The following is a 17,169-nucleotide window of genomic DNA, read 5'->3' on the forward strand; positions in this document are numbered from 1 at the left end:
TAAAAAAAAAAAATCTGATGAACAATATTAACTGTTGAATATAATAGAATCAGAGGTATGGAAGGGGAGTGAACTGATGATTCTTGGGGAAAAGGGGAGAGGGGAATGTGGGAAGAGACTGAACATAAACTGTGCACCTATGGATGAGGACAATGGGGAGTGGGGAAAGGGCAGAGGGTGGGGTGGGAAGGGGGGGGGAAAGGAACACTTGTAATAATATGAACAATAAAAATTTATTTAAAAAAAAAAAAAAAATCCTATTTAGAAAGAGAGGGTAGATGGTTATAATCTCTAGTATATAATTAAAGAAAAGTCTCTTCTTTGCTTGTGTGCAAATCTAGACTATATCAAATGACGTGTGTGTGTGTGTGTGTGTGTGTGTGTTAATGTTGAGCCTCACCTGAGGAAGAGAGAAAAGACAGAGCGAAACATCAATGTGAGATAAACACAACGATCAGTTGTGTCCTGCACATGCCTTGACCAGGGCCTGGGCTGGGAGGAGCCTGCAACCAAGGTACGTACCCTTGACTGGAATCGAACCCAGGACCCTTTGGTCTGCACACCATGCTCTATCTACTGAGCCAAACCAGTGATGATCCAAAATTGCTGAAGTTTCTAAAATACTATTTATAACAAAAATCAATTTATCACAACATCTTCACTTTATATATTTAAGCCTATACGCTTAATTTTAAGGAAAGAATGTTATAATTATATGTGTTTTTTTTATAAAAAAAGAATTTGAAATGAGAGCAAATAAAGGATTATATAGAATTAAATCTCCATACTTTGGACTAAAGAAATAATGTAGCTGCCTTAATGATAATGAATATCGCACTACCATTATAGCTGATAGAGGCAGCAATCATCTCAGAAATAGCTACCCTATTTCTAAACTTAGAACATTTCAAATATCAATTAAGTAAGCAACTAAAAGAGTTGTTTTCTACCCACAGAACTACTTTCATAAATTAATATATCTGCACCACTTGTTCATAATATATGACTCCAAAGAAATCTGGAAAACGTTTAGAATGAGTAAAATAGAAGAAACACTGAACCTTACTCTGGGTTACAGTTGAGTCTCTGGATATCTTCATGCAAATTTGGAACCGGAGGCTGCAAAGGTGTTGATGGAAGCATGTTCCTCTCATGAAGAAGGTTAATAACTCTCAGCCCGTCTGGATGTAGACTTAATCCACTCATGCTTGCAGTTAAATGATTAGCACCTAAGGAATTCTAAAGATGTATAATTTGAAGGTAAGTAATCTTTATAATGTCTTCAGTTGAAAACAGAAGTGTATAAAGACTTAGTTATTTAATTTCTCTTTAAATAAAACCATAATCTAGACTCTCTGATAAATATTTTGGTTCTAGAGATATGTAATAAGACAAAGGTCTTATAAAATATCCATTGTTATTCTAATGGGTTAAAAATGTTCATTATATATGTCCTGAAACTTTTCCATGTATTTACAGTTTAAACAAAAAAGGTGGAAAAAAATTTTTTTTAAATAAGAAACAAAAAGTTTACCTGGTTAAAGGCCTGCGGCCCACTTGGGTAGCTCAAGGAAGAGGGTGGCATTCCGGTTGTAGGTGGTTGTGTGTTCTGATAACCAGGTGGTAAAGAGGGATATGAATATCCAACACTTCGGCTCACTGTAGGATTCTTATTAGTAAGCTGTGGTGTTGCTAGAAACAAGGTAACTTTTAAGTTCTATTTTACACTCCAGAATACTTTAAATCAACACATAGATCCATTAAATCATAGAAGTTATAATTCCAAAATCCTTTCAATATGTTAATACTTTCATTTATCACTTTTGTAAAATAAGACAAATACTAGCAACAAAGTAACAGCAATGATTAAAACCTACTTAATGTAGCCCTAACTGGTTTAGCTCAGTGGATAGAGAGCATCAGCCTATGAACTGAAGGAGGTTAGACTCCAGCCAAAGGCACATGCTTGCATTGAAAGCTCGGTCCCCAGTGGGGCGTGTGGGAGGCAGCCAATCAATGACTCCCTCTCATCATTGATGTTTCTATCTCTCTTTCCCTCTCTCTTCTTCTCTGAAATCAATAAAAAAATATTTTTTAAAAGTCTAAAGATGTAGACTACAACTATAAACACAAAAATAAGTTTTGTATAGTTAATTCATTTTTATATGTATGAAACTTTGTATTCAAATGAAAATTCTAATTTAAAATAACTTTAATGAAAACATACTAAATGTTCAATTGGTTAAATAAATTTAAATAGATCTAATTGGGAAAAAATACTCTATATCATAGTATCATAATAATAAAGCCACAATCCCAACTCTGAGGGGGAAAATTAACAAAAGAAGTCTATATGCATGGAGAAAAAAATGCTAACAATAATCATTGTTGTGGGACATGATTAAAAAGATTTGTTTCCTAAAATCAACAACAACAAGAAAATTTTCATAGCATCTCACCCAAGAAGCCACCGCCTTCAATTTCATCGTAACTATTGTGAACCATCATAGATCCATTATTGGTACTTGATGTTATACCTAAGAAAAGTTTATTACAATTTCAATAAGACTGGAGCTAATTTAAGATAACTTTTCAAATGACAAATATAGTTTAAACCACAGCCCCCCCAAAAATCAAATGTTGAAATAAAAGTTTTAAACAATGCCAGTTTTTAAATATACAAAATATATCAAAGTAGCAAATAATTTTATAAACTTCTAAAAAGGATGTTCCTTTGTGGAGTGTACAAAATTATATACTATCTGAAAGATTTCAGCATTTACCAGAGTAGTATTAAAAATCTCTTAAGAGCAATACACACTGAAAGAGAAATCACCAAAATCAATATTATTTAAAAATAAAATAAAATTTTAAGAATAAAAATAACTTCTTTCGAAATATGAAAAAGGTAAATTTAGAATCTGAAGGTAATATAAATTAATTAGAACAACTGTGTCAGTCTAGAGAATCACCACTAAAATTTATTTTAAATCTTGTTTCCCCCCCAATTTGAAGAGTTAAAGTTAAATACCAGAGGCATCGGCTTTTGAAGAGTAAAAATTTACTTCTAGGTATGTATGCTATTTCAGGTACAGAAGAAACTAAAATCAGTAACTAGCATCAACAGGGGTCCTCAAACTTTTTAAAGTGGGGGCCAGATCACGGTCCCTCAGAGAGCTGGAGGGCCGGACTATATGAACTACTAATTCCTACTGTAACACCTCGGCTGCACTCACTGCCCAAAAAACCTGGCGGGCCGGATCAGACTCCTCTGCGGGCCACATGTGGCCCGCGGGCCGTAGTTTGAAGACCCCTTACTTTACAAAATATTATTTAAATTAATAAACATTTTAAAATTATATCTGAAGACAATGCTTTAAAACATTTTATTTATATAAAACATCAAAATGCTTGTATATTTAACTTTGTATTTAGATTCATAAATATTTGCTAACTAGAGGTCGGGTACATGAAAATTCATGCACTGGAGGGGGCGTCCCTCAGCCTGGCCTACCCCCTCTCACAATCCAGGAGCCCTCAGGGGAGGGAGATAACTCAGCAATCAGGGGAAGGCAAAGCCCCATTACACCTCTGCTGCTGCCACTACAGGCAGCACAAGCCTCGGCCAGCCCTGGTTATCTGAGCTTTGGGCTGGCCCTGGGCAGTTAGGCAGCCGACATCCGAGGCTTGCCTGCACCTTGAGCCGGCCCTGGGCAGCTGGAGGGCTGAGGGGACTGGGGGACTCCAGAGGCAGGTGTTCGACTGAGGAAACTGGGCACCACCATCTTTAAGGGCATGACAGTCAATTAGCATATTCCTTCCTTATTTGCTGTGGGCACCACCATCTTTGCAATGGCGAGAGGGTCAATTAGCATTAAATAGGCTATTTACAGTAACAGTGATAATCAAAATACCACCTCCATGGAAAAAAGGCAGTATATGAAAATAGTTCTAACAGAAAAGCAGGAACTCTCTTCTCACCTCCCTCTCCCAAAAGAAACCTAACTTGATAACCACAGCAATAAAAAAAGTTAACAGTCCTGACCAGTTTGGCTCAGTGGATAAAGTGTCGGCTTGCCGACTCAAGGGTCCCAGATTCTATTCTGGTCAAGGGCATGTACCTTTGTTGCATACCTTGGTTGTGGGCACATCCCCAGTACGGGGTGTGCAGGAGGCAGCTGATTGATGTTTCTCTCTCATCAATGTTTCCAACTCTCCCTCTTCCTTCCTCTCTGTAAAAAATCAATAAAATATATATATATTTTTAAAGCTAACAGCAGTGGATCCTGAATGCTAGTTCATAGCTCAGCATACATAGGACTATGGGAATTCTGAGGAACCTCTTTAAACTCTAAATATCTGAAGGCCAACCCTAATCAAAACAACTAGATTTTCTGGAAAAAATATGATATGGATACACAGATTTCAGAAATATTCATTATTCTACCGTAAGTCAAACTTGACTTGGTTTTGCCATGCTTACCTTCTTGGTTGGTAGGTGAATTAAATGAGGGCTGGTGCACATCCCTATGTGATGATTTCTGAGGACTTAGGGCACTCATTGGAGGTGGTCCTCCAGTTGGGGGAGGCCCAACAGGAACTCCTGGTTGGAAAGTGGTAGGCAGAGGTGGATTCAGAGGGGGTGCAGAACCTATGAAAACATTGGTTTTTCACATTACTTAAGTACTTAAGACAAAGGCCAAATAGACTTTCACTAAATCTGAATAACTTTGAAATTTTAATTGCAACCACCAACAAATTACCAGAAATATGTTACTTCCCAGGTTTATAACTTAATTTATATACATACTTTACATTTTGCCCTGTCTCTCCTATAGTGCTTATCTATAAATTATTAAAGCAGTATAAGTATAAACTCAACATCAAATAACTTATAAGACAGATACAATACCCTCTCTATTGATTAATTTTTCATTGACTGGTCACAGAGTTTCAACAGGCCATGTCAAATATTCCAGTAGAAATTAACACGATAAAATTTTATTAATGGCCTATTAATATAGTTCATTCAATTAACATTGATTAAGTTTAGAGTTGGCTTTATAATTACTTTGTAATTTGTTAGTATTGTGATACTCCAAATTCTCTAAGTTTTATTTCATTCTGCTTCATTTTTATTGGCAGTGTATAACATATTAAAAATGAGATTGTAACTTTGTACTCTGTTCAATAACCTAGTAATAATAAAAGTAGTTTACTTTCGTCCAGCTGGCATAGCACAGTGGTTGAGCATTGACCTATGAACCAGGAGGTCATGGTTTGATCCCCATCAGGGCACATGCCTGAGTTTCGGGCTGGATTCCCAGAGGGGGGTGTTCAGGAGGCAACTAATCAATGATTCTCTCCCATCATTGATGTTCCTATGTCTCTCTCCTTCTCTGAAATCAATAAAAATACATTTTGTAAAAAGTAGTTTACTTTCAACAATGGTTTAAATACTATATTAAAAACACTCCCTAAGCTTAAAAAAATGGGAAATGAAATGACCCGAAGTTTATGCATATGCTTTATAGGTCACTATCCAAGAGGTGCAAAAATACTCATCAAACTAAATTAAGAATTATATGATATTTGTCCTTGTATCTACCAGTATTCTTACTGCTTCAACTACACCAATTTTCCATTAGGACAATTAAGTTCAGGATAGTGTAAAAAATATTATCAGTTACTCTTGAGGAAATTCTTCTATGTGATATCAAAAATTCCAAATCCCACAACCACCTGTTCACTCAAGTCAACAGTATTACTTCCACCTTCTTATTTGCCAAAGAGGAAGAACAAAGTCTGCAAAGTAGATAAAATAATACTGATAAGTATGTGATTTAATTTTCCAGCCCAAGGCTTTTTTCTAGCCTCTGAATTTATAAGTGAAATAGGTAATAAATTTTACTTTATAATATATTCTACAGTTAACCCTGTAATTTTGTATAACTAAAGGAATAAAGAAAGATAGGCAAATAACAAAAATTTTCAATATGCTTCTTCAACAGTGTTCAATTTTCCAGGGCCAAACTGAAAGATTATTGTATTACTAAACTTTATGGCTCCCATTAAGACTAATCAGTGCCCTGTTGAAAGAAGTGAAGACAAAGATTACTACCATGTAACACCCTTATCAAAGAAGCACCCACACATATCTGTCATATCTTTGGCAATACAGACAAGTCAAAGGAACAAAAGGGCAAGGTACAGTACCAACTCAGCATGAACAAGAACATATGACACGTCTGTTCGCAAAAATGTAACAACCTAATGTTTAACAGCATTCAAGTGAACTTATAGAAGTTTTTCACAGCTTTAAAAAGAATATTTTTGAATAAAATATATGCTACATTTTATAGGATAGTCATTATTTTTTCAAGCTGCATAATTCTTATTTATAACAATAATAACTAGAGTTTTAGAATCTGTCTCCTAAGATCCCTAAAACCAATGCAAGGATGCTAAAAGATGGACTATTAGAGGGAAAAAGAATTTTAATGTGTGGACTAGAAACTGAATATGACTTATATACAGTTTTGAAATTGAACAACCAGGCACCTATTATTAATGATGGGTTGAAAAAAACAGAGGTCAAATATGAAGAATTTTTTTTCTCATAAGAAAAAAGAAGGGTAGTCAGACATTTATTTTAGGTTCATTTTATTAGTTTAATCTCTCTCCTACTTTTACGTGAAAACCTTAATAAGTAATGACACTTGCTTATGCCTCTTTCACCATATTTGTGCTGCAGTCAAGGTGCTCTACCTGAAGTTTTCTGTTAGCGCCAAAAATATTTCAGATTATTGATCATATGTTTTTTTTTTTTGTTTTTTTTTTTTTTTTAGTTTATACATGTAATATTTTATTTTATTTTATTTATTTATTTATTTATTTTACTTCTTTTTTTTTAATAAGTTTTTATTTTTCATATTATTACAAATGTTCCTTCCTCCCCCCCCCCCCACCATTGCTCTCCTCCACCAGGTTCCCACCCCACCCTCTGCCCTTTCCCCTCTCCCCATTGTCCTCATCCATAGGTGCACAGTTTATGTTCAGTCTCTTCCCACGCCCCCTCTCCCCTTTTCCCCAAGAATCGTCAGTTCACTCCCCTTCCATACCTCTGATTCTATTATATTCAACAGTTAATATTGTTCATCAGATTTTTTTAATTTCCTTGGTTTTTAGATTCACTTGTTGATAATTACGTATTTGTTGTTCATAATTTTTATCTTTGTTTACTTTCTCTTCTGAAAGAACCCCCTTCAGCAATTCATATAATTCTGGTTTGGTGGTGATGAACTCCTTTAGCTTTTTTTTATTAGTGAAGCTCTTTATCTGGCCTTCGATTCTGAGTGATAGCTTTGCTGGGTAGCTTATTTTTGGCTGTAGGTTCTTGCTATTCATCACCTTGAATATTTCTTGCCATTCCCTTCTGGCCTGCATGGTTTCTGTTGAGAAGTCAGCTGACAATCGTATAGGTGCTCCTTTATAGGTAACTACCTTCTTTGCTCTTGCTTCTTTTAATATTCTCTCTTTATCTTTTGCTCTTGGAATTTTAATAATGATGTGTCTCGGTGTGGTCCTCTTTGGATTCCTTTTGTTTGGAGTTCTGTGCGCTTCTTGGACTTGTAAGTCAAATTCTTTCACCAGGTGGGGGAAGTTTTCTGTCACTATTTCTTTCAGTATGTTTTCGATATCTTGCTCTCTCTCATCTTCTGGAACCCCCATAATTCTGATGTTGGTTCGCTTGAAGTTGTCCCAGAGGTTTCTTACATTATCTTCAATTTTCTGGATTCTCTTGCCTTCTAGCTTCTGTGGAGGAGTGTCTTCTGGCTCTTTATGTTCCAAATCTTTGACTTGATTCTTGCGATCTTCCCTTCTGTTTTTAGGACTCTGTAGAATATTTTTTATTTCAGACAATGTATTCTTTATTTCTTGTTGATCCCTTATCATTTCTTGTTGACTCCTTATTAATTCTAGTTGATCTCTTTTCATATCCTCATAGGCCTTATCCATCTTTTCTAGGAAATTCTTGAAAAACCTTATAAGCGTAGATTTGAACTCTATATCCAGACGCTTTTTGTCCTCCATTTCTTTCGTTTGTGATCTATTTTGTTGTCGCATTTCGCAGTTACAGATGGGACGGGGTTTCAGGGTGGAGCCTGCAGCTTTGGCTTCCGTCAGCCCCGCCCTATGCGGGTCCTTCAGTGCTCGCTGCCTGCGCCTCTGAGAGAAAGGTGCCCTCGATTTTCGCCTGCTGCCAAACAGTCTATGCTCTCCCACAATGAGCCCGGTATTGGGGTTCAGTTCAGTTGGAAGTGGAGTTGGAGGTGGCGTTCACAGCAGTCTGGAGCCCCTGTCTCCTTCCGGCCAGGGCAATCCCGCGGCACAACCGACGGTCCCTTCTCTGGGGGCAGTGTGCGCGCCTCCGGGACCTCCTTTCTCCGCTACCCCGGGGTTCCGCTTTACAGCCCAGCTCCCTATGGCTGAGCCTGGGTCCCCGGGGTCTGGCCCAGAACTGGGGTTCAGAGCAGTCAGGGGCCCAGCACAGTCGGAGTTTTATCTCCTTCCCGCTAGGGAACGCCCGCCAGGCACTCGGCCTCCCTCCTCTCCGGCTCCGTCCTCTTCGCGTGCGCCGCGTGTCTCCGTACCTTAGGCTTTTACAGCTCCTCCGCGCTTCCTTCTGGTTTTCTCCTTGCTTCTTGTTGTAGGATTTCCAGTCAGTCGACTTTCCTGTAGTTCTGGGTAATGTCCATTTTATATTTTAGTTGTATTTTATTAAAATTGTTGTGTGCGGCTGCGGCTAGTTGCCTACCCGAGCAGCCATCTTAGATTCTCCTGATCATATGTTTTTAAACAAGAACCTACACCTATTCTTAAACACTTTTTATATAGGACCTGTCCCCAAATTATTTTCTTGTGGTTTTGGGTAAATGATTCAAGCCTCAGATTTCTTTCTTGTAAAAGAGACTGTTATGAAAAATAACACATATGAAAGTCTGGCAAAGTGCTGGAAAATAATAAATAACTGACTGATGCTCACTCATGATGTCAATAAGAATAAGAATAAAAGAAACCAGGAGGAAAAAACTAGGAGATCCCTGGCTGAGTGACTCAGTAGGTTAGAGCAATAAGCCAAGGTTGCAGTTCAATCCCCAGTTAGGACACATACAAGTCAACCAATGAATGCATATATGAGTTTCCTGTCTATCTAGAATCAATCAATAATTTTTTTAAAATTAAAAAATAAAAGTAACCGGGAGAATTTTGGTTCTAACAATTGAGGGTCAAAAGATTTCGACACTGCAGAAACCGGTTTGATTCTGTGGATAGAGCGTTGGTCTGCAGACTGAAAGGTCCCAGGTTCGATTCCAGTCAAGGAGGCAGCTGATCGATGATTCTCTCTCATCGATGTTTCTAACTCTCTATCCCTCTCTCTTCCTCTCTGTAAAAAGCCAATAAAATATGTTAAAAAAAGAAAAAAGAAAAAAGATTTTGACAAAGAAATTAAGTTTCTAGAAATAACCCTACTCTTTTCAAGGCCAAAATGCATTCACTAGGGTCAATGTCTACAGCTTTCTGACTGTAGTTATGTCTACAGCTTTCTGACTGCAGTTATGCTCAATAACACTCCTCACTCCGAAAGTATGATATGTTTTGACAGATCCTACAGTTTCTGGGGCCAAAAACTGTCTATGCCATAGCAAAAAGATAACCCAAGCTTCAAATCAAGACAGTGTAGCTCAATGGTAGCACACTGACCTACAAACCAGGAGGTCATAGTTCAATTTCTGGTCAGGGCACATGCCTGAGTTGTAAGCTTGATCCCCAGTGTGGGCATATAGGAAGCAGCCAATCAATGATTCTCTCTCACTGCTGTTATTTCTACCCTTCTCTCTCCCTCTCCCTTCCTTTCTGAAATCAATGAAAATATCTACACTAATAAAAGAGAAACATGCAAATTAACCATCACTCCGCTATACCTACCAGCCAGTCAGGAGCGAGTATGCAAATTAACCCAACAAAGATGGCCACAGCCATGTAGCTGGAGCAAGCAGGAGGCTTGGGTTGCCCCCAACGATGGAGGAAGCCAAGCTTCTCACCTGCCCTGGCTGGCCCTGGCTTCCACTTAAGACTACAAAGTTTCAATTATAGAAGATAAATAAATCTCTGATGTCTGCTTCCAGCCGGCCCTGGCCTCCAATCAAGGAGGCACTGAAAAAGAAAAAGAAAAAGAAAAAGAAAAAGAAAAAGAAAAAGAAAAAGAAAAAGAAAAAGAAAAAGAAAAAGAAAAAGAAAAAAAGGAGGGGCTGGGAGCTTGGGTCACAAGGGGGTGTGTGTGGGAGGGCATGGCCAGCCTGAGAACAGCCCTCAGCTCCTCACCCAGGCTAGCCACACCTCCATGGGGTGAGGTCCCCACTGGGGCGCTGTGGCCAGCTTGAAAACAGCCCTTAACCCCTCACCCAGGCTGGTCTCGCCCTCCCAGCAGGGACCCTCACCGCATGGGGGCATGGTCAGCCTACAAACCACCACAGGCCCCTCGCCCAGGCTGCCCCATTCCCCAAGGGAACCCCCACCCTGATCCAGGACACCCTTCAGGACAAACCAGCTGGCCTCTACATGTGCACCAGGCTTCTATCTATACTAATAAAAGGGTAATATGCTAATTAGACTGGGAGAACTTCCAGGACACCTTCCGGACATTCTTCTGGACAAAGCCGGGTGGCAGGGCCGAGGTAGAGGCAGTTAAAGGCCAAGAGGGGAGAGCAGTTGTGGGTGATCAGGACAGGATGGGATGGCAGTTGTGGGTGATCAGGCTGATGGGGGGCGAGGCCGTTGGGGGCAAGCAGACCAGCAGGGGGAGCAGTTGGGAGTGTGCAGGCCAGCAGGGGGGCAGTTGGGGTCAAGCAGGCCAGTGGGGAGGAAGGTAGGGGCAAGCAGGCCAGCAGGGTGGGGAAGTTGGGGGTGAGCAGGCTGGCAGGGGAGGCAGTTGGGAGCAAGCACACTGGCACAGGGGGCAGTTGGGGGTGATCAGGCTGGCGGGGAAGGAGGGGGCATTTGGGGGGCAAGCAGGCCAGTGGCAAGGGCAGTTAAGGGTAAGCAGGCCAGCAGGCAGAGTGGTTGGGGCAATCAGGCAGGCAGGCAGGTGAGCAGTTAGGAGCCAGCAGTCCCAGATTGCAAGAGGGATGTCCGACTGCCGGTTTAGGCCTGATCCCTATAAACCGGCAGTAGGACATCCTTCAAGGGGTCCCAGATTGGAGAGGGTGCAGGCCTGAGGAACACTGCCTGCATGAATTTCATACACCAGGCCTCTAGTAAGAAAATAAAATAAAATACCAAAGAGAAACCACAGGGATTGATCTTCCCTAAAATACAAAACAGAACAGAACCAATTTAATAAAAGTAATGATCAGTCCTTAAAGAAGTGGTTCTGCATGCATTCCAGAATCCCTGAAATATCATGAGTGACTCAAGGAAACACAGAGGATAAGATGTAAAGCAGGAACAATCCACAATTTTAAGTTAACTTAAAGGTTAGAGAAATAGTTCATTTAAACATTAAAAGTGATTTAAAAAATCAATAGTCTTACAATGTTTTTAAGACTTGAAACATTAATTCTAATGTCTAATTAAGCAAAAGTTTCCGATTTCTATATTTTAAAAAACTCTACCTGATTTTATGAAGTTGTTTTGATGTGAAGGATCTCCAGAAGAAACATATTGATGACTTGTCAAATTTGTATTCCCAGACATAGTTGGTCCGGTTGATACTCGAGGATAATGGTTTGTCTGTGATCCTGGGGGTGGATAGTTATACTGCCAATTCAGAGGTGGCGGTGCGCTGGCTCCAGGATGAAAGCTACCAGAAGGCATTGGTGTAGCAGCTGGGTTCTGAGAAGCATGTTGTGGCATTCTGGGAACAGGACCACCATGGAGTGAAGGTGTCACTGGATTAGAAGCCACAGGTGGTCTATGAAGAGTCTGCCCAGGTCCCTGATAATTACTCAATGAAGAAACAGTCTGAGAACCACCATAGTTCGACTGTCCAGAGACTGGATTCAAAGTCTTTGCTGGTAATAGATGAGAGTAGGATCCTGGAAGCTGAGAATTATATCCTTGTGCAGACAGCAGTGCATTTTGGATAGGACCTTCCAATAAGAGGGGGGGAAAAAAAAATCAGTCTTGCAAACAAATAACTTTAAAAAATACAATAAAATATATGGTATTTTTAAAAAATATATTTTATTTAGTTTTTACAGAGAGCCAGAAACATCGATGAGAGAGAAACATCGATCAGCTGCCCCCCGCACACCCCCCACTGGGATGTGCCCGCAACCAAGGCCCTAATCGGAATCGAACCCGGGACCCTTCAGTCCCCAGGCCAACACTCTATCCACTGAGCCAAACCAGTCCCAGCAAAATATATGGTATTCTTACAACCCAAAAATATAAAGACAAATAACCTAACTTAAAATAAACAAAGGAGTTAAATAAACATTCATATACATTTTCAAAGAGATAACATAATATAAATAAATGGCCAGTAAACACATACAAAAACAGTCAACATTAGTCACTAGAAAAATGCAAATCAAAGTCACAATGAGATAGCACTCACACCAAATAGGATGGCTAAAAAGGAAAATAGTAATTGTTGACTAGGATGTGCAGAAAATGGAACCCTCATTCACTGCTAGTGAAAATGTAGAATGGTGTACCTACATTGGAAAACAGTTTGGTAGTTCCTCAAAATGTTAAACACAGTTATCATATAATCCAGCAATTCCACTTCTTTTTTTAAAATATATTTTATTGATTTTTTACAGAGAGGAAGGGAGAGGGAGATAGAGTTAGAAACACTGATGAGAGAGAAACATCAATCAGCTGCTTCCTGCACACTCCCCACTGGGGATGTGCCTGCAACCAAGGCACATGCCCTTGACCGGAATCGAACTTGGGACCCTTCTGTCCGCAGGCCAACGCTCTATCCACTGAGCAAAACCAGATAGGGCAATTCCACTTCTTATCTGCATAAAAATTTTTACTAACGAATATCATAACATCATTATTAGTAATTATCAAAAAGTGGAAACAACTGAAATGCCAAAAAAATGATAAGTACAAAAGGGACCAATGGAATATTATCTATAAAATTAAGTGTAATATGCAAATCAACCAAACAACCAAACAGCAGAACAACCAACTGTCTGGATGAATTTCCAGACGACCATGCTATGACATACACTGGTGCCAGGCCAGCCAAGATGGGTATGATGCAATTAGTTGGGGGCGGGGAGTCCTGCCATCGCCCCATAATGGATCGCCCCACAGAGGGAGGGAAGGCCAGGCCACCAGCCAATGATGCTGTGGCGGGTGTGCAGGGCCAGCCAAGTGATCATGCCCCATGCCTGTCGCCCGCAGAGGCAAGTGACTGGTGGCGGGGAAGCGGCAGTGCTGCACAGATGGCAAGCGTTGCAGCTGCGGGGGTGGGGCCAGCTGCCGGCAGCAAGGGGAAGAAAGCCCAGATAGGCCCTGATCGCCAGCCAATCCTAGGGACCCTACCTAAGGGGTCCTGGAAGGTGAGAGGGCACAGGCCAAGCTGAGGGACACACACGGGGATACACACACACACACACACACACACACACACACACACGAATTTCGTACACAGGCCTCTGGTTTGGTCATAACAAGGAATAAAGTATTGAAAACACACTACAACATAAACAAACCTTGAAAACATCATGCTAAGTGAAAGATACTGGTCATAAAGGGCCATATATAATATAATCCATTTATATGAAATGTCCAGAGTAGAAAAATCCACAAACACAGATGTAGATTTATGGTTGCAGTAGCTAGGAGGAGGGAATGGGAAGTGACTACTAATGGGTATGGAGTTTCTTTTTGGGGTAATAAAAATATTCTAAAACTGATTGTACTGCCCAGCTGGTGTAGTTCAGTGGTTGAGCATCAACCTGTGAATCAGGATGTCACGGTTTGATTCCTAGTCAGAGCACATGCTCAGGATGCAGGCTCGATCTCCAGTGAGAGGTGTGCATGAAGCAACTGATCAATTATTCTCTCTCATCATTGATTTCCCTCTCTCTCTCTCTCTCCCTCTCTCTTTTTCTCTCCACCCCTTCCTCTCTGAAATCAATAAAAATATATTTTAAAAAAACTGACTACAGTTATGGTTGCAAAACTCAGTCAATATACTAAAAATCATTGAATTGTACATTTTTAAATTGTTATTAATCAGACTCAGCCCGTGTGGCTCAGCGATTGAGCATCAACCTAGGAACTAAGAGGCTCTGGTTCAATTCCTGGTAGGGCACATGCCCCAGATGCAGGCTCAATGCCCAGTAAGGTGCAGGCAGGAGGCAGCTATCATTATATTTCTCTATGTTTCTATCTCTCTATCCCTCTTCCTTCCTCTCTTAATTAATTAATTAATTAATTAATTAATTATTAACCCTTAAAACTAGCACTTCTATCGAGGACTATACTATTATTTCTGTCCATAAAATTAGGCAATAATAAAAAGAAAAATCAATGAACTTTTATGCATATATGCATAACCTGTGGTGAGGGCCCGTGGGGGCAGGGATGGGAGCAGGCTGGAAGAGGGAAAAAGGAGGACCTATGAAATACTTTCAACAATAAAATTTTTTAGAAAAAGAAATAAATAATTAAAAAAATTCCTTATTGTTGAAAGTATTACATATATTCCCTTTTCCACCATTGTTCTCTCCAGCCTGCCCGCTCCCTAGCCCTGGCCTTTACCATCACCCCCATTGTCTGTGTCCATTGGTTATGCTTATAAGCATATAAGTTCTTTGGTTGATCTCCCCCTACACACCCTGCCCACCAACCCTCCCCCTGCCTTCCCTCTGAGGTTTGAGGATCTATTCCATGCTTCTATGTCTCTGGGTCTTTTTTTCCCCCATCAGTTTATGTTGTTCATTATATTCCACAAATGAGTGAGATCATGTGGTACTTATCATTCTCTGGCTTATTTCGCTTAGCATAATGCTCTCCAGGTCCATCTATGCTGTTGTAAATGGTAAGAATTCTTTCTTTTTTACAGCAGCACAGATTTCCATTGTGTCCATATACAACAGTTTTTTTAATCCACTCATCTGCTGATGGACACTTAGGCTGTTTCCAAATTTAGCTATTGTAAATTGCGCTGCTATGAACATAGGGGTGCATATGTTCTTTTTGATTGGTGTTCCTGGTTTCTTGGGATAGATTCCTAGGAGTGGTATTACTGGATCAAATGGGAGTTTCATTTTTAATTTTTTTGAGGAAACTCCTCTGTTTTCCACAGAGGCTGTGCCAGTCTGCATTCCAACCAGCAGTGCATGAGGGTTCCCTTTTCTCCATATCCTTGCCAGCACTTGTCATCTCCAGTTTGTTAATTTTCCACAGACCTATAACAAACTTACCAAAAATTCTCGGTCCCTTCCCCTCTCCATCAGGCACCAATCACCCAATGGAGAACGGGGAACCAGGGATAGGTGGCGGTGGGTGGCCGGCTGCAGGCAGCTGGCCATGATCACAGGCCAGGCTTAGGGACTGTACCCACACACAAATTTTGTTTGCCAGGCTTCTAGTCAATAAATAAATATTTTTAAAAAATAAAATAAAATTAGGAAATAAGATGAATATTTTTAAAAAGGTGATATTTACATAAACTTTTTTTAAAAAGTCTTTGGACTATTTATAATTAAAAGATAGAAAAAGAAAATATCTTCTAGTCATACCTCCTCAGTTCATGCAGCCAATGTACAAATGTCATCAGACTAATTTGAATCATTTCATAATTATGCAATGCTTATACAAACATATATAAGTTTGTGTATATATAGAGAGGTAAATTGGAAGGCCTACAGAAAAATATATATAGTATGAGTTGGAGGGAGGGAATTAGTCTATATAGATTGCTCTCCAAAATAAAATAAAAAACAGCCCTAACCGGTTTGGCTCAGTGGATAGAGCGTTGGCCTGTGGAAGGGTCCCAGGTTCAATTCCGGTCAAGGGCATGTACCTTAGTTGTGGGCACATCCCCGGTAGGAGGTGGCTGATCGATGTTTTTCTCCCACCGATGTTTCTAACTCTCTGTTCCTCTCCCTTCCTCTCTATAAAAAAATCAATAAAATATATTTAAAAAACAAAACAAAACAAAAAAGCACATAGGTATCCTTACAGGACAAAAGAAATAGATCCAAATGTGTTAGCTGCAGTGTTGCTTATAATAATGAAAGATTGGAAAGAAATAAAATATCTATCAACAGGAGATAAAAGAAATTGTAGATTAGTCACACAACAGACTGTCAGTGAAGTAAATAAGCAACAGGGATAAATTACAAAAAGAATTAGGAGAGGGAGAGATAGAAACATCAATGATGAAAGAGAATCATTGATTGGCTGTCTCCTGCATGCCCCCAATGGGGATCAAGCCTGAAACTTGGATTTGTGCCCTGACCAGGATCCGAACCCTGACCTCTTGGTTCATAGCCATGCCAGCCAGGCTCTTATGGTTTTCTGAATAACATTTTCTTTTCTCTAGCTTACTTTATTGTATAAATATAGTGTATAATACATACAGCATACAAAATTTGTGTTAATTGACTATGTTATTGGTAAGGCTTCTGGTCAATAGTAGATTATTAGTCATTTAGTTTTGGGGAAGTCAATAGTCATATGCAGATTTTTGACTGCACGGAGGGTCAATGCTCCTAATCCTGGCATTGTTCAAAGGTCAACTGAGCCACACCATCAGGGCTCAGATTAATTTTTTAACCTTCCTATCTGTAATTAAGGGTTTTGTGTGTGTGTGTATAATATATAAATTTTTTAAAATGATTTTTTACAGAGAGGAAGGGAGAGGGATAGAGAGTTAGAAACATCGATGAGAAAGAAACATTGATCAGCTGCCTCCTGCACACTCCCTAGTGGGTATGGGCCTGCAACCAAGGTACATGCCCTTGACGGGAATCGAACCTGGGACCCTTGAGTCCGCAGGCCAATGCTCTATCCACTGAACCAAACCAGTTAGGGTAGGGTTGTTTTTTCACTAATCCCTGTTTAAGGACTGTGAAGAAACATTTTAAAAATGTGAAATGTGACATAGGATTCCAATGGAAAAGTGTTTAAAGT

General features: G+C 39.8%; 1 protein-coding gene across 2 annotated transcripts in view; it reads right to left on the bottom strand.

Moving 5' to 3' along the window:
- Positions 1 to 17,169, bottom strand: part of SEC24A (SEC24 homolog A, COPII coat complex component) — a 60,722-nt gene that overhangs the window by 36,135 nt on the left and 7,418 nt on the right. For both annotated transcript variants that reach the window (XM_084886567.1, XM_084886568.1), the window contains exons 2-6: positions 11,676 to 12,152; positions 4,484 to 4,651; positions 2,460 to 2,537; positions 1,535 to 1,692; positions 1,067 to 1,239 (exon numbers count right to left, since the gene is read on the bottom strand). In XM_084886567.1, coding sequence (XP_084742693.1) covers positions 1,067 to 1,239; positions 1,535 to 1,692; positions 2,460 to 2,537; positions 4,484 to 4,651; positions 11,676 to 12,152 — 1,054 coding nt within the window. The remainder of the gene's footprint in view (positions 1 to 1,066; positions 1,240 to 1,534; positions 1,693 to 2,459; positions 2,538 to 4,483; positions 4,652 to 11,675; positions 12,153 to 17,169) is intronic.

This window comes from Pipistrellus hanaki (genome assembly GCF_964339955.1).
Source record: "Pipistrellus hanaki genome assembly, chromosome: 5".
Classification (NCBI taxonomy): Eukaryota; Metazoa; Chordata; class Mammalia; order Chiroptera; family Vespertilionidae; genus Pipistrellus; species Pipistrellus hanaki.